This window comes from Crassostrea angulata, chromosome 7 (genome assembly GCF_025612915.1).
Source record: "Crassostrea angulata isolate pt1a10 chromosome 7, ASM2561291v2, whole genome shotgun sequence".
Lineage (NCBI taxonomy): Eukaryota > Metazoa > Mollusca > Bivalvia > Ostreida > Ostreidae > Magallana > Magallana angulata.
The window spans coordinates 56,836,247-56,860,304 of NC_069117.1; the positions used below are offsets into that span (position 1 = coordinate 56,836,247).

The following is a 24,058-nucleotide window of genomic DNA, read 5'->3' on the forward strand; positions in this document are numbered from 1 at the left end:
GACTTTTAGCACAGTTATATGTATGGCACGCCAAATTCACAGAAATGAGTTAATCATAGTTTCGCAGTCCATAAACTAGGTTTAACGGTTGTAAACTATAGTTAACGGATTTAACAGTATAGTTAACGACGATAATCTATATTTCACATCTGTATACCATAGTTTACGCGATCATCTTTGTTTCAGCAGTGTTTAAACTATAATAAACACTGAAAATAACCATTTGCAATTTCAAAACAAAATTTATCTGATAAATATAGTTTCAAGAATGTGAAACTATGATTAACAATTCTTAACCATATATATATATATATATATATATATATATATATATATATATATATATATATATATATATATATATATATATATATATATATATATATATATATATAGTTTACAGATGTGAATCTATATTCATCTGCAAAATCTATCGTTAACGTTATTTGCAGACAGATCAAACTTAAATTATCATTTGTAAACTATGGTTTACTACCGTAAAATATGGTTTTGCAGATAAAAAATATAGTAAACGGATCGTTAATTATAGTTAACGAATCGTTAACTAAAGTTTACGAACCTCAAACTATAGTTAACAAGAAACTATAGCTAACTATAGTTTAGAGTCCGTCAACTAAAGTTAACAGTTGGTAAACCTAGTTTATCATCTGTGTCTTTATCTAACGCCGTTAATCTATATTTCACATCTGTAAACCATAATTAACGCAAACATTTGTTTTAGACGCGTAAAAGTATAATTAATACTGAAAACAACAATTTGCGATTGTAAAACATGATTTATCTGATAATTATAGTTCACGATTGTGAAACTATGAATAACAACTCTAAACTATAGTTAACGAATGCAATTATATTTTACAGATGTGAGTCTATATTTATCAGCAAAATCCATCGTTAACGTAATTTGCAGACAGATTAACTTACATTATTATTCGTTAACTATAGTTTACAACCGTTAAATATAGTTTTACAGATGAAAACCATAGTTAACTAATCTTTAACTATAGTTTGCGGTTCGTAAAATATAGTTACAAGACGAGAAACCTAATTTATCAAATGTGAAACATGTTTCGCACATTTTGGTGAATTTGGCTTGCCATACATATGTTTGCAGTTTGTAATGCTAGTGACGCAAGATTGGTGGGAGTATTTGTTACAGACATGAGAAACTATATACACCAGTTTCTTAACGAATTCGGTGATTTATTTAAATAATTAAGAGAGCTGCTGACCACAGTGACATTCAAGTAAAAGTCGAATATTTTGGATATTGGTAAGCCATATATGTATACATTACTCTATTTATGTTAAAACAAGTCTTACTGTCAGAGGAAAACCCCAAGAGGACCCGATTAAAACAGAAATAGATCAAGATGAAAGTGTGTTTAAAGGATGTGAAACGCGGGGAAATCGTTTCGTGCAAGACGTTTAAAACGTTCAGCATTTGTGAAAAATCGTTAATTGCGTTGTGGGCAAAGTTCCTTAGAGTGCAGTGTTTCGTGTAAATCGTTTACAGCGTTTCAAGCAAAAAGTACAGCTTTCGTTTACCGATAAGCGTTTCATGTTAACTTGCAGCGAGAATGTCGTGTAGTAGTACTTTTCATGGTATATTCAAATTTACCAATTCCTGGCGGCCAAATTAAAAGAAATCGAAGTATTGAAACTCCCCGAGGTGGAATGACAATTTCAGAAATTATATTTACATTTACCGAATATGATTCCCTCTATTTCTTAAGAAAACTTATCATTAAGTTCATCTTTATAGAAACAATCTACACGCTCCTTTTATCGATTGATCGAAATCTACAGCAACGTTAGTCACGGAGTGCACAAAATAATCATGATGATGTCAGACTCAAATTCTCAAATGAGACAATATGGCTGTTTCTTTTAGCTAATGTACTGATGTAGATTAACAGTGATTTAGTTAATTTAACTTACTTTTTACAATCAAATTATTTATTTGTTAAAACAAAGTTGCGAATATAAACTATAAAATGCTTTATTCAATGATTCATGTGGGTTATGAAGGTAGCTATTATTGCAGAGAAAATGAACATAACCCGTCGGTTATGTATTTAATTTTTCTGCAGTGTCGCCACATTCATATCCCGGATGAATCACCAAAGAGTGCATTTTGTTGTTTAAGTTATCTCAAATGCAGAAACATGCTTGGTCACTGTTTTAATGTATATTTGATTTAATTGTTTTTTAGGTGGAAATGATATTGAAACACTTACATAAAGCCATTTGAATGAGATCAAAATTCAAACACTCAAGGTGACTCAATGGCAGACAAATTGAAAGGACCATGTCCATATAATAGAGCTAACTGGCTCTCTAGGTTCACTTACTGGTAAGTTTGTAAATACTCTACATCTTTATAATAAATGGGTGAAAAGAGAATTCAACTTTCATAGGGACGTTTGCACAAAACATTTTGGTAGCCAACAGAATGTGTTTATTTTTTAGGAATCCCCATTTTTTGAGATAAAAAAAATTTGTAAAGTGAATAAAATATAAAATCCAATGATGACGCACTCACAGAATTAAAATATACAGTAAGAGCTTAGTTTCACACCTACATAATAAGTAGAAATTAAATTCTGAAATTTGTTACAGTCTAGACTGTCTTATGAGACCGTCCAAGGGACAAATAAAAATGCAACATAAGACAGGGAGTCACATAACACAGTCCAAGACTAACATCACAATTCCATAAAGCCCTCTATTTTGAAATTAATAAACTTTTGAATCAGTAGCTCAGGCCCAAAGGCGAACCCAATATGACCATTGAGTGAAAATGTATTTCATCTCTGAAAATCTTCTCTAATCCACAGTATAGTTGGAGATAAACAGAATTCATGGTTTTGATGTTTATGACTGTGAAATTAATGGCCCCTGGATAAAGGTTTAGGCTCTTGAGTAGGGCCAATTTGGCCACATAGTAAATGAAAATGTCCTAAATGCTAAGAATGCATGTTCCGAACACAGAATGCTTGCATTAGCTAGCCTCTAACACCTAAGGGAAGTTGATCTATGCATGCACTCGCTCTCTTGCATGGGTTAGAATTTTTTGTCTGTCAAATGACATAACCATTTTGCTTTTCAGGACCGTCACCAATAAGAGTAATGTCTATTATTGACAGTAATATTGTTTACTGGGAGAATGTGAACAATGCAAAATTACACGTTAACTGTTTGACATTGTTTATTGATTTAAATTACCAGTTATTTATAAGCTCAAGTGAGCTTTTCTGATCAAAATTTGTCCGTTGTCAGTCGTCATTAGTATAAACTTTTCACATTTTCATCTTCTCACAAACAATGGGCCGATTTCAACCAAACTTGACACAGAGCATCACTCGATGAAGGAGATTCAAGTTTATTCAAAATGAGCGTCACACTCATTTTTAAAGAGAAGATCATTTAGAATTATTAAATATTGTTGATATTTTTTTTAAAATCTTCAGAAAAGCTGTAACCTAATTAGTAGCATCCTCATGTAGTGTAGATTCAAGTTTGTTCAAATCATGATCCCCGGGGTGAAGATGGGGCAACAATGGAGGATGGATTTTTACATAGGAAGATATAGAGAGAAAATCTTTTAAAATCTTCTTAAAAACTTTTAGGCCAGAAAAGCTTGAACAAACTTAAGTTGCAGCATCCTCAGATAGTGTAGATTAAAGAGTGTTCAAATTATGATCCCAAGAGTATAATGGGGCCACATCAGAGGGGGGAGGGGGGCTCGAATTTTTATATAGGTAGATATAGAGAAAATCTTTTAATATCTTTTTTAAAACCACATTGCCATAAAAGATATTTTGATTTTGATACTGTTATGCTGATTTGATCAGAGTTATGGCTGATGTACTTTAATAGCTGAAGAGAATAAGAAAGGCTATTTAATCTCACAGCATTCTCAGCTACAAACGTTCATTTTACCATTGACAAGTGACATTAAAAGCATTAAGTTTCTTTTTACTAAAATTTTACACTTTTTGGCCCTTGGAACTATGGTATAGATAATCCAAGATTTCTCCAACACTGCCCCTGCCCCCCCCCCCCCCCCCTTTGCAAACATCAAATAAAAGTAAGGGTAACAGTCAGAGGAATCTCAGATAAGAATTTATACTCCAAAATGAAACTTAAAATGCAAACACGAGAGTCCATAATAGGTCTCTCTAAGGACCACGGTATTCGCGTGACCGTCAAGACCTGTAGTTTAAGTTTCTTGTTTGTGGGTGATGGATGTTTTTGTTTTCTTTGTATGTGATATAGGTGGATTTTTCCGCTGTTCCGTTACGGATTCCGGCACCCCCTGACACAGGATCATCTGTACGATGTCTTACCAGAGGACCAGTCCCACTTGTTAGGGGATCGCATGGAAAAGTAAGAAGAGAAAATTCATACACATGCAGTAAATTGATTTAAAAATCATAAGTTTTTCTGTGGTTTGTCTGATGCACTAGGAACTGATCCAAATATTTATCAATAATAATGTTATAATCATTAATAAATAATCTCTATAAAAAAATTCTGTGTTTTCCATCTGATGCTTGTAGATCATGGAATGACCATGTGAAAAAATGTGAAAAGAAAGGGAAAAAACCAAGTTTGTTCTGGGCAGTGATTGCAGAGTTCAAATGGGAGTGGGGCATTAATGGCATCTTTCTTGTCGTCTCTGTAAGCATTGTGTCAAAAAGGCTGCATGTAGTGTAGAAACTATTAATAGTGTTTGGAATTTCCTGCAATAGTGTAACTCATGCATATTTGAAATAAATGTAATTCTTGAAGCAATTTTTTATAAATGGCATTGTAACGCGACCTGGGGTAATGTTGCTTACGGTTATTCCAACTCTTAAACCAGCTTAAACCTCAGCTAAGTCACAAAATTATGTGGTCCCTGTGCTATCAGCAACACGTGAGTCGGATTTGCGATCTTTTTATATTAACTAAGTACAACACCGTGCTTTCATATAACAAATTGTATTGTAACAAATGTATACCAATTACAGCGAGGAAAACAAGAAAGAAAGGAGAATGGGTCTACGTATTCTTTCGCCCTGTATTTATACTAGGTTAGAGCCTAACTACGTTAGGTTTCTATTAGGCATCTATTAGGCTCCAAATATGGTTAAAGGTCCAATAGTCGTGCGTGCCCTGAAGACGTGTTGTTTGTTGTTGTCTTTGGTCATGTGCCAAAACATTACCTCATAAACGGCTGATTTTTTAAAGGTTAGAATCAAGTGCGTGTAAACAGACAAAGAGTCAAATATGCGGAATAAACAGGTATGAAATTATACGAACATATATTTTATATATAAAATCCACCATTTTGTGAATACTTCATCTTAATACTCAATTTACAGTTTATAAAAATTTATGTTTACAGGGTTGAAGCGTACATTCTAGACTTGAAAAGCACATGGCTAATAAGCATATCTAAATGTAAAGGTTACAACGTTTATCGATTGTTTCTATAGGCCAAACATTTTAATTGTTGGGTTTTGAAAATATAGGTCCTTGATATTCCTTACGTTTTTTTGTAGACGTAATTATAACACAGGAATAAATTCAGTAAAGAGAGGGACTAAAAAACATAATCTTAATTGAGAGAAAAACACTTTATACCGTTAATTTGAATTAAAAAATATTTGAATTTATTTACTATACAAAACATAGGTAATCACAGATTACAAAGCTCACCGAGACGAGGCATCACCCCTATGAGACCACCTTTATCATATTATAGGAAAATCATACTTTATGATCTTGGATATTCATGGATTCTGTTTTGACACAAAATCATATATCATCTGTTAAAAAATTGTATGATAATTATATCATATATTAATCAATATAATAATATAAAATTAAATATTGCATCCTATCATACTTACAATATATATCATATAATACAATAAAATACTGTAATAAACAAAGATGATATTGTAAATATGAAATGACATTGTATTGTGTTAAACCTTATTGTATTTGATCACATAATACAACATTATTATATAAAATAAAATATTGTATTATATGACACAATATCATATTACATAATACATCATAACATTGAAACATATGATATTATATTGAATAATACAGTATGATATATTGTATGATATTGTATTATATTTGATACATAATATGATATTGTATCATATGATACTGTATAATTTGATATAACATTGTATCATATCAAATGATACAATATAATGTGGTAAAGTAAAATATTATATAATACAATATTATACATACATATTGTATCATATGATACAATAATATATCATATAAACCAATATCATATTACACAATATCGTATGATACGATAATATATAATATTATAATATCATATTATACAGTTTTGCGTGATATAATTGTAAATTACAGAAACCAATATCATATTATACAATATCGTATGATACAATATAATACTGTATCATAATATTCAATACTATACAAAACAATATCATGATACAATATCATATAATAAAATATCAAAAAAATTGATACAATATCATATCGTATCATATAACTTTTTACAATATAACATATGATATTATATTGTATCATATTAAACAAAAGTGTTTCATATCATACAATACTTTATCATAGGAATCATATTATATCATTTAATAACAACCTCATCTTTCTATCAAGCAGGTTTAAGTGAGGTAGGAGATTTCTTTAGCATCCTTGATAATGGAGATCAGGCTCTGCATCTGAAGCAACCTCTGCGTTTCATTTATAATATAGTTAAATCAACTATGCAAGCTATCATCTATAAAACATGTGACCTGTTCCAAAAAAACTAAACCTCATCCAGCATCCCAAACCTATGGCTCAGATTCAGCATTCAAGCCTGTCAGGTGCATCAGTATACATAAGACGCATCTCCATGCAAGTTTTGTGAAGTTCAGACCAGTAATAACTAAGATATCATCATCAGAGGGCACTAGCAATTAAAACTTAACCTGCTCCAGCATCCGCAACCTATGGCTCAGATTCAACATCCATGCCCGTCAGGTGCATCTGTATCATAAGACACACCATCCATTCAAGTTTGGTGAAGTTAGGACCTGTAATAACTAAGATATATTTTTTAGCATCCTTGATAATGGAGATCAAGCTCTGCATCTGAAGCTTCCTCTGTGATTCATTCATATTACAGTTTAGTCAACTATGCAAGTTTGAAATAGTACTATCATCTATTAAACATGTGACCTATTCCAAAAAACTTAACCATGTATTTTAGATTAACAATAAATAAGAGTACAGTTCAGTAAGTTTAATTATCGTGAAAAATAACCATTAATTTAATTTAACTGCTCAATAAATGAGATTATTTCTTAAGCACACAGCTACTGGGCACAAGAGCACACCAGGATAATTGGGCTTCCTGCTGCCTAACAAGATTAGGCCACCATTAGGCATTAGGCACCAAGCAAGAGGGTCTCATAACCTGACATAATTAGACCTCTGCTTAAGACACCTAATGTCATTAGGCTACCTAGTGATAAATGACAAATAAAAAAATTATTATTATGGAACATAAAAAAACCCATTACATTGATCCTTCCTTAAAGCAATGGAATTTCAGTCCATTAAAAAAACGAGACTATTAAACAAAAATGAAATGTACATGACTCATCTTCAAAAAAAAAACATAATGAAAATATGTAACAAATATAATCTAGAACAATTTCAACTTTAAAAAACGTAAATATATATAAGACCAATTGACATAAAAATAAAACAAAACTTTATACAGTCACATCATCAGCACCATAATATTTGGCAAATATTTCAATAAAGTTAAGTCACTTGATCCCTGAGTAGTATTTTTTTCTAGTTTCTTAGTAAAGTTCTCTTAAATGTAAAAAGTAAAGATAACTGCCAATTACTGCGTCTTCCTCTTATTCTTTAGTGTAATTTAGATTAAGTTTGGGTCCGGATTTTTGTTTTGCAGGTACGGATCTGTTTACCTTCCTATTCCTACACAAAATAGGCGTTCCATCAATCAAATTTGAATCATGTAGTCCACTATTACTTCCATTATTTGAAAATAAGATAGTACTTTCAGGTTCTCTCTCTTTCTCTAAAAATTAAATGTCCTCATCACTCGCTGCTTGTGTCCTTTCGTGTCTTTTTATGTTTATGTCCTTCTTTCATATATGGAACGTCTACCTCTGTAAGTCCTTAGTTGCTTGACATATCACATTGCTTACATACTTCCTTTGGTAATTCTGTTAACCTTGACATTGCATCTGCATTCCCATGTCCTTTTCCTGGCCTTTGCACTACTAGTATCTTCATGTGAAACTGACTAAGTTGTTGCATCCACCTATGTATCTGGCCATCAGGTTCCTTGAAATTTTTCACCCACGTGAGGGAACCATGATCAGTCCTCGGGGTTACCCTTTTTCCTAACAGATAATGCTTGAAATATCTTGTAAAGTATACAACAGCCAACATTTCCCTTCTTAAAACACAATAATTTCTTTGTGGCTCATTGAGCCTCCTGTTTTCAGAGGCTATAACCCTCTGTTTACCATTTAGCTTTTGCGGTAAGACTGCTACGATAGCAAAGGCACTAGCATAGATATCAAGCACAAACTCCTCTCTTTTCTTGTAGAGATATACCAAAATAGGAGCTGATATTAATCTGAACTTAAGTTCTTCAAACGCACGTTGGCAATTATCTGTCCAAAACCATATCTTATCTTGCTTTGTGAGGTCATATAGAAGCTTCGCAATTTTTTAGTAGTTTTTTACGAATTTTCTATAAAAGATGCCAATCCTAGTAAACATCGCACGTTTTTAAAAGAAGTTATTAATCGAATTGGATCTGTTATCTTCGTCATCTCTTGATCTCTCTGTATACCTTCTTTTGAAACCACGTGTTCCAGGAAAGGACTATGTGCAGTGTTATGCATTTTTCGCTCCCAAGATTAAAGTTTCATAAAGGGCTTTAAAAATAAGGCGGAAAATGGTTGAAATCATATTGAAAATATGTGTGTAAAAGGTTAACACCACATTAACGTCATAATGTCGAAATGACGTCATGAAGATGGTCTTGTTTTGTGAATTGATGTTTTGTAGCAAAATATGGGTATTTTTTTCGATGTTTATTTTCGACTAGGAAACATCGACTGGGAAACAGGCTTGCTCGAGAACCCTTTTTAGTATGATGTGTATAGATATATGACGAAAAATATATGTTAACATCGTACTTGAGCAGACCTGCGCTCTATACTCCCGACCGCAAAATAGAAAGAAAAATGACAATTTTTTTAGCGAATTAGTAATGATGACTAAAATCAAGATTAAAGTGATAGAAATCCTCTGTACAATGATTTATGAAGACTTGATTATATATAATACTATTTAAAAATTGAGGGCAAATATTTGACCATTCCAAATAAAGTCCTTTATTGTCTTCTCCAGGAAATAACATTTCTTTGGTTTGAGCTTCAGAACTGCCTTTGCTAATCCATAACTTAATTTAAATTCTTAGAATGCTATTCAAATGTCTTCCTAAATACTACGATATCATCCAGGAACAATACCGTAACATGACACTGCAAGTAAGTCAGAGCTTTTTCTATAATTCTTTGAAACGTACCTGCTTCATTGCATAGACTGAAAGGCACGGTGACATACTGGTACAGACCATCCCTAGGCGTAGCAAAAGCAGCTTCTCCTTTGTCTCCTTCCACCAAAGGTATCTGATGGTAGGCCATATCTAGTTCTAGGGAGGAAAACCATTCTGCTTAATTCAGTTTACTACAGTCTACACACATCCTTCATGATCTGTTCTTCTTCTATATCATAACGATATGAGATGACGGGGGACTCGTACTTTTTTCTATTCGATTTTGTTTCTCTTATTTCTTATCTTCCTCTTTTTAGGCTTCTCTTGTGTATGGAAACTCTTCTTGGAGGTTCTCGGATAAGTTTTTCGTCGTGAAGTTTTATCTCATGGTACCCAAGATTTGTTCTTCCCACCTCTCCTGGTTTAGCCAAACTAATTTTGCTAACTAAGATTGAATTCTTAGAATGTCTTTGCTTACGTTTTATCAAGGTGTTTGTATCCCTTTGTGAACACATCCCGTAGATGTTCCGGGATATCAGTAATCAAACTCTCATTCACCTCAATTTGCTCTTTATTGCTTTTACTCGTTCGCAATTCAAATACTTGCCAAACATTATCATTTGGGGTAAATAATGTTATATGCGTATGTCGATAGATCTTCACATTTTCTTCCCTAGGATTATATATCCTACTGTAAATCATCGCATTTTTAGAATCAACCAATGCCCTTTCTATAATTAAGCCATATCGTTCCACAAAAGGTCTCTTAAGCGTAGGAACCCCGAGGTTTTCCTCTGTACAGATCGTTCTATTACGCCCAGTGAATCCAGAAAGAACCAGGGTTTCACCACCAGTTGGGACAACTGTCGACTCTAGTGATATCAATCTTCCAGGTCCTTCTTCATCAGAGCCTCCCAGAGGTACTTTTACCCCTTTGATAATAAAACTCTTTTCGTCTTGATCCCATCAACAACGAAACCTATCAATATATCTTCACAAGGAGGTTAAGCTTTTTGTCTCCTACAATAACCGGATGCTCAAAAGCATCATCTCCAAAATTTAGTACCATGGTAGCCTCTCCAGCAAAGTATAGAGTTCGTCCATCCACTATAACGTACGAGGCATTAAGAGGACCTACAGTTGGTTTTTGTTAGATGCTGGCAAATGATTCTTTAGAGACAGACGTCTGCTCTGCCCGAGTGTCTATTTTCCACTCTATAGGTGTTTCTTCAAGCCTTCCTTTAACCCTTATATTTGCTCATACCTTCAACTACGGTATCCTCCCCCCCCCCCCCCCCCGTCTTATTTGTAATTTTATATATCTGTTGGTGGGCGACTTTGTGCTCCTTCAACAGTTCCCTCTCTCCAACCTGCAGACATCCCTCTAACATATCATTTCCGACAGCTTCCAGCAGTGTCTAAGGCCTTGTCCTCTTCACTGCCTGACAAAAATTTTCAGACTGTCCACACTTGTCCAAACACGGCTTTATAGTGTTTTCTTCAAGTTAGTATGTCAGGATTTTCTGGATAAGCTCTCTTGTAAAGGTCTCAAAATTTCGTAAAGATTCCCCAGGTTGCTGCTGTCGAAGTTTAGCATCTGCTATATAGCGTTTTTTCATAACAGAATGGCCTAATCTCTGCTCCATCTTTTGTTTAAGTTGTTCATAATCCCTTTGAGTTGCAATGGGTGTTCAATTAGCGTTACTTTCTGCTTGACCCCGCCGTGTAGTCAATAACACTCGATAGACTTCTCAGGTCCCCATGAGTTGAGCTCAGCAATATTTTAAAGTATGTAAATTCGTTCCAAACATTATTGTATGTTCCCGATAAGTCCTCTTAACCGGATATTCATTCACCCTCGGACTCATCTTATCCTGCGTCCTTTTTATTGGACTGCTAACAGGAGCTGCATCAGGAAATGGCAGTTCAAAGTTATGCCCTATTCCAAGAGAAGAACCTTGACCCATATTAAGGGCCTCAGCTGTCCAACTACGTTAGGTTCCTGATAGGTACCCTTTAGACTGCTGGTTGCCTCGCCACCAAAATAGCCAATGTTTGATCCCTGGAGAATTTCTTTTACCTGGTCATTTAAAGCTACAGAGCTTGTTCTCCCATATTTTCATGATATTATTATAATCAATAACATTATTACACCTGCAACAGATGTGAGAGAAATTGTTTAATGTTCATAAGATCGCCGCACAATTTCATTAAATGAAAAAGAGGTCCAGGCTTTGTACAATAAACAACAGCCAAAGCAAAAAGAGACCAAATGAACAAGATTCTCTATAAGCTTGTTCTAGACTCACTTCTCTCTCTATAGACACTCAATGGTAACTCGGATTTGACAATGGAGCTATTAATCCTGCGAGCTACCTGCAATCCTGAAAATAAAGTGTGCCTGGATATACTTGACCTGTGGATATCAAACTCCATTTTAAACTCAGCTAAGTCACAAAATCATGTGGATCAGCAACACGTGAGTCGGATTTGTGATCTTTATATATCAATGAAGAGCAACACCGTGCTTTCATATAACAAATTGTATTGTAACAAATGTACACCAATTACAGCGAGAAAAACAAGAAAGAAAGTAAGGAGAAGAGGTCTACGTATTCTTTCACCCTGTATTTATACTAGGTAACAGCCGAACGTAGTTAGGCTTATGTTGGGCTCCAAATTATTCTTGGGCTTCCTGCTGCCTAACAAGATTAGGCCACTTTTAGGCATTAGGCACCAAGCAAGAGGGCGTCATCACCCAACATAATTAGGCCTCTGCCTAAGACACCCAATGTCATTAGAATGTCATTAGGCTAACCTACTGATAAATGATGACAAATAAAGCAAAGCATCTTTATTATGAAATAAAACTAACAAATGCAAAAAAAAAAAAAATTTAAAATAAATGTAATTTTTCGTTTAACGGGTACACATGGATGTGAAACAAATGTCGAAATCGAGATCATAGTTCCTATACAGTCTATTGAAGCCGAGTTATCAAGCACTTTCGGTTTATCACTCCCTTTCGATCCTTGCTGATCACTTAAGATGTGAGAGTAGATAAGCAGCCACAAAGGAAGTTTAAGTTAGTTGCAGTGTTAAGTTGAAGACAGTCACTTCTCACTAGGTGAGAACAAACCATTTAAAAAAGGTTAAATCTCACGTGCCTGAATAAGGCTTTCGATACTTTATTTGATGTTGTATTATAGCTAGTGTAACGTTTCTGAGTTCGATAAGGGATTTTGCCGCTCTCCCTGAGCAAATCAAAGTGTGAATTTAATAATCTATTTCCTCAATCACATATTTTAATTTGAAATATGTACAAGTATTATCCCTGGGTTCTTTGTGGTGCACGCACAGTTTTGAATGATGATTGCGTATGCACTGCTTGGAGACAGGAGCGCACGCGCCGTTCCAGGACTATAGCGTACCAACCACAGTCAATTTGTATTTTTATTAATTCAAATATATCCTTATTGTCTCGAAAGCCTATTACAGGCACGTAAGACCATATATATAGAAAGGTTAATCTTTCCAATCTCGATTTCTGTTCTGGCTTCGATGTGTTGATGCTTCTACCGTCAAACACAAACTCCGATCCGACCGATTTTCTCATCTTATATACCCTTCAGGTACCACGTGATCAGCTGAGAATCGAATGGGATGCGTACATGAAACCGGAAGTCAGTCAGCACTATACTACCACAGGGAACCAAAGGGATATTTTCGGTTTTGATCATAACTTCGCTTCACAATTAAAGGCTATAAGGGCTATCGAAGTACATGCATTCCATGAAAAAAAGGTGTTTATATATTAAATTGATTAAAATATCTGATTGAGAAAATGTATAGTTATCTTATATATTTCTGGATTTGCTCAGGCAGAGCAGCGGAATACTGTAAGCGTATTACAATTGGCTGTGTATTCTGTTTTGTGTTAAGGCATCCACTAAATCAGGTTCATCACCAAATGCCTGGCATATATGTTATAGAATAAAAACATCAGAAGCATACTTATTCAGATCTATGCTAACTGGTTGAAAAATCATTTTCTGCCATAATAGCATACACCTAATATAATATGTTAGTAACACAGCAAGTGCTTGTGGACAGGACCATCCCATGTACAAGAATCACCATGCTTTGACTAAATGGCAAATTAGATTACTTTGAACATATAGCCAGATATAGAAACTATATAATGCTGTCTTTTGTATATTTTTTTTGTTTTTACTTTTCTTGTATTTGTAATAGGAAGGCATCAAACTCGCCCAACCCTTCCTTGTTGGTCGGATCATTTCCTACTTCCAGCCTGGCTCCACCTTGTCACAGACCGAGGTGTACATCTATGCGATGCTGGTGGCAGTCAGCCACATTTTAAGGCTGATTGTCAGTCCCAAGTATTTCTGTAATAGCCAACATATTGCTTTGAAAATGAAAGTAGCTGTGGCTAGTCTCATTTATAGGAAGGTAGGACAAACTCTACAATTCACTTTTTATTGATGATTATAATTCATGTGAATTTTAAATAGAATTGCAATTTCATTAAATTATAACCTGTGCTATATACTATATATACTTCCATTTATTGACTTCTAATAAAAAATAAAAGTGACATTTTCAGATACTCAAGATGAGCAGCTGGTCAAAACATTCCACAACATCAGGAAAAATTATCAACCATTTGTCAACAGATTTAGATAAATTTTTATATGTAAGAAAGAGTATCAGAGTGTAATTTCATTGAAACATTTATATGATTTTTTTTGCCAAGAAAAACTTAAAGTTTAATTGCATGAATGTGAATTGTTTTCCTCATGCAGGCAGTTGAAAACTTCCATTTCTGTTGGATTGGTCCCCTGGAGATTGTGGCTATCCTGTACTTGTTGTACCAACAGATCGGTCTGGTCAGCCTCCTTACTCTAGCTGTCACCCTGGTTCTCCTACCCCTACAGTTCATGCTGGGATGGATTTGTGGGAAATTGAGGTGCAGACATCTAGCCTTTTTCCACTCTAGATTGAAGTATATATTCCCAGTATTTACAGCTATACATGATTAGAAAGAAGTGCCAGGAACAACCAATTTTGATTCATTACAAATGTAATTTGAAATATGTATTAGCCTATTATAAAAGCTAGGGGGAATGAAACTGACGTACTACACTACATGTACCAGCATGAATTTGTTATAAGCATGCTCATCATAACTGTGTTTTACTGTATAGAGAGGCTGCTTAAAGAAAAGTCTGCTGTTTAATACAGATAATGTTCATGAATGTTATTATGAAGGATGAAGATAGGAGCTGCAGGAGACAAAAGGATTCATTTGATGAACCAGATAATCGCTGGGATGAGAGTGATCAAAATGTACTGCTGGGAGAAACCATTCAGTGAAATTATATTTAACATCAGAGGGTAACTGTTATTTTCACTAAGTCTCCGCTTTAGCCAGCTATATTTTGATCGTTTTATGAAAAAAAAAATTACAAATCTTGACAAACTAACTTATTGCTGTGATCAAGGCTATAAAAATGTATTACTTGGAGAAACCATTTTTTAAAAGAAATTTTATTAGCTTATAGGCTCATTGCGTAAGCAATGGCCAGGCTATAGTTACAGTGCACACTAGCGGATATTGACTGAACAACCACTGAAATTGTTTCTACACACAAAATGTAGTTCCAACTTAAAAGAGAAGGTAGAATGTAGAGCATGCCATTTAGTCATTTTAATTTTACATCTATAATCAAATCACATAATTAATAACCACATGATACTCTTCTTCTCTGTAATATTCTAAACACTTCGAGCTTATACAGTTCATAGTCAAATTGTTGCGGGAGTTGTTTTAAGAGCGAAACTTGGCAACAATTAATCTTAGTTAGGGTGTTAAATATCTTACCCTCCTACAATTTATTACATTTTTGATACTTAGTCTAGTATTAGTATAAATATGCTTATAAACTCAGTTAAATCATGAATCGTGACTCAATGTGTCTTTTTCGTTTGTAATAATGCCATATCAAGAAAATGTTTTCAATGCACATCAAATGAGCCCAAATATCTGTACGCTGTGAACTTTGATTTAATCTTAAAGGGTAACTGCTACTTGCATGGCCCATGTCTGATTTCATGGAAAGCCTTACAAATCGGGCTTTATTTATTAATATATTGTAAAGATTGTATCAAATTTAAATATATTTGAAATGTTGATTTCAGGTTGGAGGTGTTCCAGATATGGAAATCCAGTATTGCCAAGTCCATCAACATTGGATTGTTCCAGAGTGCCTCTGTGGTCATCAGCATGGCCCTGTTTGGAACAGCGTGGTACACGGGGGTTCCCCTGTCTGCCCAGAGGATCTACAGCACCCTGGGCTGGGTCTCTTGTCTCCGTCTCACCATCTTCTTCTGTATGATGTACCTGGTGGAAGATAGCAAACAGCTGGCATCTTCCCTCAAAAGAATACAGGTAAACTCTCAGTAAATCAGAATACTGTTAATGTAACAACGTTCTCTTAACAAAGTATGTTAATGAAAATCTTTTCTTTAATTAGTTTTCTTATAACATAACAACATTACTTAGTATATATCATTATATGCTTGTTTTTACAGTCTTTCCTCACAGTGGAGGATATGAAGGTTTTCTCTGAAGGGAAGGCCAAATCAAACAAGAAGGGGGGTGTGTCTGTCTGTATCAGGAACATGACCGCAAGCTGGCACGGGCCCCTACCCCAGAACAAAGAGGGTGTCACTGAAAAACTTCTGGGCCAGGTGAGATAAAAGTAACAGAATCAATAACAATTTACTAATGGTTATAAGTGCCATTCAGAGCTTACTGAAAGGGGAAGGAAACTCAATATTTCTTGATTTATACATTATTCCAATTAACAATCAGAGTGATTATTAATTGATTGATTATAATGATTAATTGTACTAAATTTTTAAGTTTTCTTCCCTTTTAACATCTCAGTAGTATTCAATAAAATTATGTAAATCTCAATTTTAAAAAAGAATACAAAGGTCAAGGTTATTTTGTTGATTCATTTCAGGAGATGAGTGAGGCATTTTCTTTGAAGAACATTGATCTGGAAGTCAAAAAGGTAGGAGATGAATGTCAGTCACAAAGTTCTGATATTTTAACTGTTATGATGATTTTTCTTGGACAGGAAGTTTTCATATCCTTTGATTTATATAATTAGGGCCCCGCAAGGATTTGCGGGTGCCCTATAGTAATCACTCTGTCCGTCCTTCTGTCTGTCCGTCTGTCACTCTTCCGTCCACAAATTTCCTGTTTTTTTCATATAACTTTTTTTATGGTTGCCCAATCAAGTTCAAATTTGGTATGGTAGTTCAGTAGGCAGAAATACATATTTTGATGCTAAGTTCTCTATGTCATCTGGTTTGGAGCTGGGGTGGTGGGGTAGATTCCTAACTATGCATAAGAATGAATGGGCAAAGAGAGATAACTGCTGAGAATGAATAGGCAAAGAGAGATAACTGCTGACAATTTTACCATTGTATACATGGAAGGCTGTGCAATATTTGTCCTTTGGGATTAATTAACCTTCCACAGGAAGAAAATCCTAAGCTTTATCTTTATCTGTCACATTGAGATTAATTACTGCACTGCCTGTGTCTGCAAATGAACTTTGTTTTGAAGTTAAGGTCAATTTTGAATGATGTGTAGTATTGTGTACATTCTTTGAAATATGGATTTACAATATAATATTCATATTTTATTTTGGTTAAAATACCGTACACAATGATTTATGATAATTTTATTGAATTCTTAAATCAAGATATATATTAAGGTATCCTTTTTCACTATTTTATTTTTATTAATTATTTATTTTATTTTTTTCTGCCTAAATGCTGTTAATTTTAACAGGTAATCAGATAATAACCCCATTCTGTCATTTCTGAAAAAAAAAAATCTTATTGTAAATTTAGAAGAAAAGGATGAGAGAGCAGAACAATTAATCCCCTGGGATTAATTATCTTGCCTGCTGCTAGAGGCTTATCTCTATCTGTCATATCGAGATTAATGAACACCTTTGTCTGCACTGATGTTTGTTTTGAAGCAAATTAAACTCTCATTCCATGAGCTGCACCCTAATATTTTTACCCCTTAGTTTAAAGGATGGTATTTGATAAAGAATATATTTCATTCTAGTCCAAATACTTATATTCTGTAAAATAAAAAAAAATATATGAATTACAATAAATTGAAAAAAAAAATTTATTAGATATCAGTTTTTTTTTTTGTTTTTTTTGTTTTTTTTTTAATGGATGTTTTGGTGTTGTTGTTGTTTTTGGTTGCTATGTTTATATTAAAGGAAACATAAGAATAGTACCTGAAAATGTTCCTTCTGTAAGCCCTGATTAAATTCAATAAATGGATGAGAGCAGGATAATTACTCCCCTGAGATTAATTATCTTGCCTGTTTCAGAAAATCTAAGGTCTGTCTTTATCTGTTATATGTATTACCGTTCACATGTGTCTGCAAGTGATGTTTGTTTGAAGTTGAGGCAAAGCCTAGGTATCATATTGCATTGGTATCAATTCTTTGTTTTTTAAAAAAATTTATTTCATCCCATGTTAACCCCCTTTATCCCGTGGATATGTCTCATTGGATATTTTTTTGATATCCCACAGTTGTGACTTTACAATGGGATTTGCGTAGGCATAATGAAGTAAAATAATGTGGAGTTTTATAAACAGTGTAAACATTGATTGTGGTGTATAAAACATGGGATAAACAGAATCTCATATGATTTGTAGTATACTATGATTTTTATCCAAGTTGTGTGTGTTTTATCCCCTCACTAAGGCTCAAGAAAAAAACACTTTAATGGTTGGATGAAAATCATATCCAACTACAAATCACGAGATCCTATATATTCCAGTTCTTTACATCTTCTGCCGGGTATTTATTTTTCATCATTGTTAATATAACGAGGATGGAATTCAAAGTTTTTTTCACTTCTCTATATTAATTTTCATAGCGGGGCCCTTCCTGACTGGTCAGTTTTCTAGTTTTATGTGAATTTCACTTTTTATTTAAGGGAGAACTCCTGGCTGTAGTAGGACCAGTTGGTTCTGGAAAGGTTTTTATCTTAGTAATATTCTGTATTCTTTTACACATACATTTCTCAATTGTTGTTCCTACATTATATGTATAGACTGCAAAAGAGTTTCAAAATAGAATTTCAAAATATATTTTCCCCAACAGACATCTCTCCTGTTGAGCCTGCTTAAAGAGCTTCCACCCGAGACAGGACAGGTGTGTGTACAGGGTACGGTGGGGTACATGGCTCAGACGCCGTGGGTCATGTCTGGAACATTTCAGGCCAACGTCACATTTGGAGAGAATGTTGAGCAAGAAAGATATCGCCAGGTGTTGCATGCCTGTGCTTTATACAAGGTAAAAATAGGCTTAGTAATCGTTTAGTTGTAGAGCACATAGATCAGTGGTCATAGGTGTTAGACCAGTAACCAAAAGGTCACTGGTTCAAACCCTGCTTTGGTCACATGTTCTTGTTTTGTGCACTTTGACAAGGCACTTAATCTACATTGCTTCAGTCCACCTAGCTGGAATTGGTACCGGCTTGTGCTTGGAATGAACCAGCCATCCATGAGGAATCAACAATTCTCGTCCACTTAGTACCAAGGAAACCGGGGATAAACACCTGCCTTATGCGCCTTAATGGCACGGGAAAGGATTTAACTTTAACTTATCCTTTAGTTAGCTGCTATATAAATGATCAGCAGTAGACTTTTAAGTCAAAATCCTTTTCATCATAAGTCAAGCCATTATTAGTTAATGATCATTAACTGTTAATGTAATAAATGTAGTCCATGGTTTACCCTCTTCACTCTAGCTTCCAAGGATATTAATGCAGCACATTCTCTGTCCAAGGATATTAATGCAGCACATTCTCTGTCCAAGGATATTAATGCAGCACATTCTCTAGGTTCAAGTGATGTAATTCATTTAATAATATAAAAATGTATCAAAAAATTCCAAGATTTCTCCTTTGAAATGCCCTTTCTAGCTTGTCAGGTTTCAATACACTAGCTGCTAAAAATATAAAGAGTCAGGGGCTATTTTCCTGTAAAATTGTATAGGATGTGCTGTATATCAAGTTCTGATTGAGGGATGCTTACTCTCTGTAGGACCTGGAGCTGATGAGACTGGGGGACCAGACCTTGGTCGGGGAGCGAGGCTTGTTGCTGAGTGGTGGTCAGAAGGCCAGACTTACACTCGCAAGGTACTCACAGTTCTATGGGGGCTCAATAAGGTGAATTTCATGGGTACTTCTCACCTTGAAATTAACATATCTAACAAATTATGAAACACATTCTTGGGCTCAATAAGGTGGATTTCATGGGTACTTCTCACCTTGAAATTAACATATCTAACAAATTATGAAACACATTCTTAGCCAAATACATGTACAAGCAATTCCATGAAATACATCCCAACAAACCTTTGAAAATGTGAAAGTCCATAAAAAATAGCTCCTACAAAAAATGAATCCACAGGTTTCAAAATTATTCGGTATTAAGAGGGCTTGATGGCTGTGGCTTTTTTTTACACTGTATTGATCCCCTTTACAGGAAGAGTTCCAGAAATAATTAAAGAAACATCCAATTAAAAAGATAAATTATTATGGATATTTACTTAAATTATTATAATTTATAGTTTAACAAATCATGTGTTGACATTTTTAAAGATCTGCATGATGGTTAATTTGTTGACCATCCAGCTCCTTTATGGTTTTAATGTTTTCTAATGATTCTCTTCCAATCTATGTAGGGTGAAAATGTAGCATGGATTAATTTCTGACTTTAAGAAAAACCCAACTTGAATTCATTTTGAAATTAAAGATGAAGACTGACCATGCTCTTAATTCTTTTTTGATTGATAGGACGGTGTACAGGGAGGCAGATGTGTACCTGCTGGATGATCCCCTGGGGGCAGTGGACACTGAGGTTGGGAGTCACCTGTTCCAGAGGTAAGAGAGAGAGAGAGAGAGAGAGAGAGAGAGGGTTTGTACAGGGATCAAGGCAGATGTGTACCTGCTGGATGATCCCCTGGGGGCAGTGGACACAGAGGTGGGAAGTCACCTGTACGTTCCAGAGGTGAGAGAGAAAGAAAAAGAGAGAAAGAGTGTTACTTGAGAGAGAGAGAGAGAATAAAATGCTGATGTCTTTTGTTTTAGATGTATTTGTGAGATGTTGAGAGGGAAGACCAGGATTTTGGTGACTCATCAGCTGCAGTATCTAAGGTCAGCTGACAGAATTGTTGTTCTGAACGAGGTATGTTCCACTCATTTTACCAATACTGTAGGCAGCAATGAAGCTTATTCTCAGTCATCTTTGTAGTTATAAATATTCTTTGCTTAATGTCGAATATGACATATTTCCGATTTTTTCTTACGTTTCTTTGACTTTGATTTGTTAAAGATGATACCAATAACTATGATATGTTACTGTAGGGTAGAGTAGTAAGTGTTGGAACTTATGATGAACTCGTGAAACAGGGGACAGAATTCTCCTCCATCCTTACCAAGCATGACAAAGACATGGAAGAAAAAGATGAGAGTCAGGAAAAATCCATCAATGAACAAGGAGAGAAGGTAGGTTCCTGATCTTGAAATGTCAACTGACCTTAGATAACACTAAAAATATGTCAAACTGGAACTAGAAAAAAATAGAAAGAAGTCCAAGACCATTGATCAGAGGATAAATTTCTTTTTCTGTAGAGTACTGAGGCGTTTGATGATGGTGAATTTGTGGAGACTGGGGACGTTGGTTGGAATGTGTACAAGGACTACTACCTCTCCGGTCGGCCATGGCTGTATCTACCGCTCACCATGTTCCTTCTTCTGATTGCCTATGTCAGTGAGAGTAGCTAACTAGCAGTGCAAGTCTGAGTGTGGGTGTGGATGTGAAGGAGGGGGGACAGATTGAATCCATGATATGCAAAATATTTGAGCATCTAATAAAGTGAAACTTATCCAGAAAATACACTGAATTTCCTTTAGTGAATATGTATGTGATCACATCACAATGTAAATAAATCATAGATGTGAAATATATACATCAGTACCTAAGAAATCTTTGCAAAATTTTTGGAGGGATTTTACAGTGATATACATGTAGATACATGTATAAACATTTACATTGTGGGAGAATGAATGTTTGAGGATGGCTTGATTATAAGGTTTTTATTACACAATTTCTACAACATATTTCTGAGTATCTATTAAAGGTGTCAGGGTAGTCTCTACGTGACTACCTATAGAGTAACCTAGATTTAAATATAAAATAATTTTTATAAAATTCCAGGCTGCTAATGGATATGGAAACTGGCATCTAGCTAAATGGTTAGTAATGTGTAAACTACCTTTTTCAAAGTATATCTGTACTGATTGCTCATGTATAAACTTTGACTTTTCCTATATCTGTGGGTGTTGTGAGTCATGCCAGTCAATATATACATGTATGAACACAAGTACCGGTAGTTATATTTTACTTCACACTTGTAATTTCTTAATCTCTTGGTTCCAGGGCTGAACTCTCAAATTCTCTAAACTTAAGGACACAAAATGGATCTTATCCACTTTATCCAGTGATTGATACATTGAACCAAACACATGGACTTTACACAACATACATGTACAACATAACACCCCATCTACAGACCAGCAACTTTACCACCGAGGGGTCCCTGATCACCGTCCAGGGAGATGAGTTGATGCAGCAGTACCTGGTGGCCATGTCTGTCTTTGTGGTGGGAATCAGCCTCTTCAGTCTGGTGTACTTCAGAATGTCAGTCATCATCAGCAAGAGACTTCACAACAACATGTTCCAAGTGGTGATGGGGGCCAAGACTCATTTCTTTGACTCAAACCCTGTGGGTAGGGAAATATACATAAAATCTATGCCTGTCTGTCGTTTCTCGATAAGACCAATGGATGGTTTTGATATACATGTACATGTACTTTATACAGGAAAAATGTTCCCCCTTTTTTTTATTTTTGCTCTTTTTGCCCTTGTTGTCGAGGCAAAATTAAGACTGGGCGAATTCCAATGTTTCACATCTCTCCTTAAACACATGCAATTGTGTCTGGGCAAATTAAAGATGGGGCTAAACTGCGTCTAGAAGGACAAAAATAACAAGTGAAAATAACCCTATGTTCATAACCTAATAACTTTGTATCTTTATGTTATAGTTTGTCTGCTGAGGATTCAAGAGACTATTTCTGAAGATGTGACACCATCTTGTCTTTCTGTCTTACTGGTATTCTTATGGTCACCCTTAAGCTTGACTTTAATCATGCTGTCGATCTCTTTTCAGGTCAGATACTGAACAGATTTACACGAGACTTGGGTTTGATAGATTCACTCATACCTTCATTAACAAGCATGGTCATAGAAGTAAGTTCGATCCTTTTCCCAGGAACATATTTTTTTCACACATTAAATATCTGCAATATAATAAAAGAAATCCTTAACTTGAATTTTATTTTTAAAACTCAGGATCTTGGAAACAACTATTGCATACCAATCTTCTTGTATTGATTATATTAAAATCAGTGTCTATATTTTACTATTTGAAGATATAGTAAAGTATGGTTAAAGGGGCATGGTCACAATTTTGGTCAAATTTTATTTTGCTGTTTCTATTATTTACAATTCTTTAGAAATGCGTTTCTAAATGTCAAATGAAATTTGAAAGTCAGTTGTAGAGATATAAGCAAGATACAGAGCTCGCAATTCTTTGTCATGTAAACAAGGCTCATGTCCTGTTTTTGTTTACATAGGTTCAATATACCTGTAAAATTTCTTCATCAAGCTGGTTTGTCTATCTTCTTATATTCATTTTATGCATAAATAAACAATTCCAAACGTCAAAACACATTCAGTTTAGGTCTAAAACTAGAATTTTCACTTGAACATTCAAAATGTAAACAAAAGCTTTGTTTACAAAGCAAAGAATTGTAAGCTCTATAACTTGCTTATAACTAATTTGGTTGCCTATTAAAAAAGCCTTACTGAAGCATTGAAACATAAAATTCCGAAAAATAATTTTTGAACAAAATCGTGACCATGCCCCTTTAAAAAATGTGTCATATTTTTTCAATTGACCTTTAAGACCCATATGTTTATTGTTCTAAATATTAAATATCAGCTCTTTCATTTTGTATTTTAATTTAGATATCTGTTCAATTGGCAATGAAAATTGGTATAACCTGTATCATCAATCCTTTCTTGCTGTTACCTTTGGCTCCCTTGGTTATAGTGCTTTACTTAATAAGATGGTTCTCGTTACCGACTACAAGAAATATGAAACGTTTAGAAGCCATGAGTAAGTAAAATGCAAGTTCAGGGCTGTGTTCAAGATTATAGCAGCTAACTAGTTT

The 24,058-nt window shown here is 34.6% G+C and overlaps 1 protein-coding gene across 3 annotated transcripts in view; it reads left to right on the forward strand.

The window, feature by feature from the left end:
• Positions 1 to 1,140: 1,140 nt before the first annotated feature.
• The window catches only part of LOC128191813 (ATP-binding cassette sub-family C member 4-like), a 31,685-nt gene continuing 8,767 nt past the window's right edge, over positions 1,141 to 24,058 (forward strand). The window contains exons 1-22 of one of the 3 annotated variants that reach the window (XM_052864119.1): positions 1,141 to 1,294; positions 2,237 to 2,377; positions 4,303 to 4,413; positions 4,587 to 4,707; positions 13,880 to 14,095; positions 14,250 to 14,339; positions 14,449 to 14,612; positions 14,915 to 15,040; positions 15,845 to 16,094; positions 16,238 to 16,396; positions 16,675 to 16,725; positions 18,692 to 18,733; positions 18,859 to 19,050; positions 19,803 to 19,897; positions 20,558 to 20,644; positions 20,852 to 20,948; positions 21,128 to 21,268; positions 21,395 to 21,529; positions 21,981 to 22,018; positions 22,203 to 22,552; positions 22,993 to 23,072; positions 23,853 to 24,003. In XM_052864119.1, coding sequence (XP_052720079.1) covers positions 2,310 to 2,377; positions 4,303 to 4,413; positions 4,587 to 4,707; positions 13,880 to 14,095; positions 14,250 to 14,339; positions 14,449 to 14,612; positions 14,915 to 15,040; positions 15,845 to 16,094; positions 16,238 to 16,396; positions 16,675 to 16,725; positions 18,692 to 18,733; positions 18,859 to 19,050; positions 19,803 to 19,897; positions 20,558 to 20,644; positions 20,852 to 20,948; positions 21,128 to 21,268; positions 21,395 to 21,529; positions 21,981 to 22,018; positions 22,203 to 22,552; positions 22,993 to 23,072; positions 23,853 to 24,003 — 2,764 coding nt within the window. In that variant the 5' untranslated portion in view covers positions 1,141 to 1,294; positions 2,237 to 2,309. Of the gene's footprint in view, positions 1,295 to 2,236; positions 2,378 to 4,302; positions 4,414 to 4,586; positions 4,708 to 13,242; positions 13,429 to 13,879; positions 14,096 to 14,249; positions 14,340 to 14,448; positions 14,613 to 14,914; positions 15,041 to 15,844; positions 16,095 to 16,237; positions 16,397 to 16,674; positions 16,726 to 18,691; positions 18,734 to 18,858; positions 19,051 to 19,802; positions 19,898 to 20,557; positions 20,645 to 20,851; positions 20,949 to 21,127; positions 21,269 to 21,394; positions 21,530 to 21,980; positions 22,019 to 22,202; positions 22,553 to 22,992; positions 23,073 to 23,852; positions 24,004 to 24,058 lie in introns of those variants that run through there. The other 2 variants (XM_052864120.1, XM_052864121.1) reach the window with 2 other exon arrangements.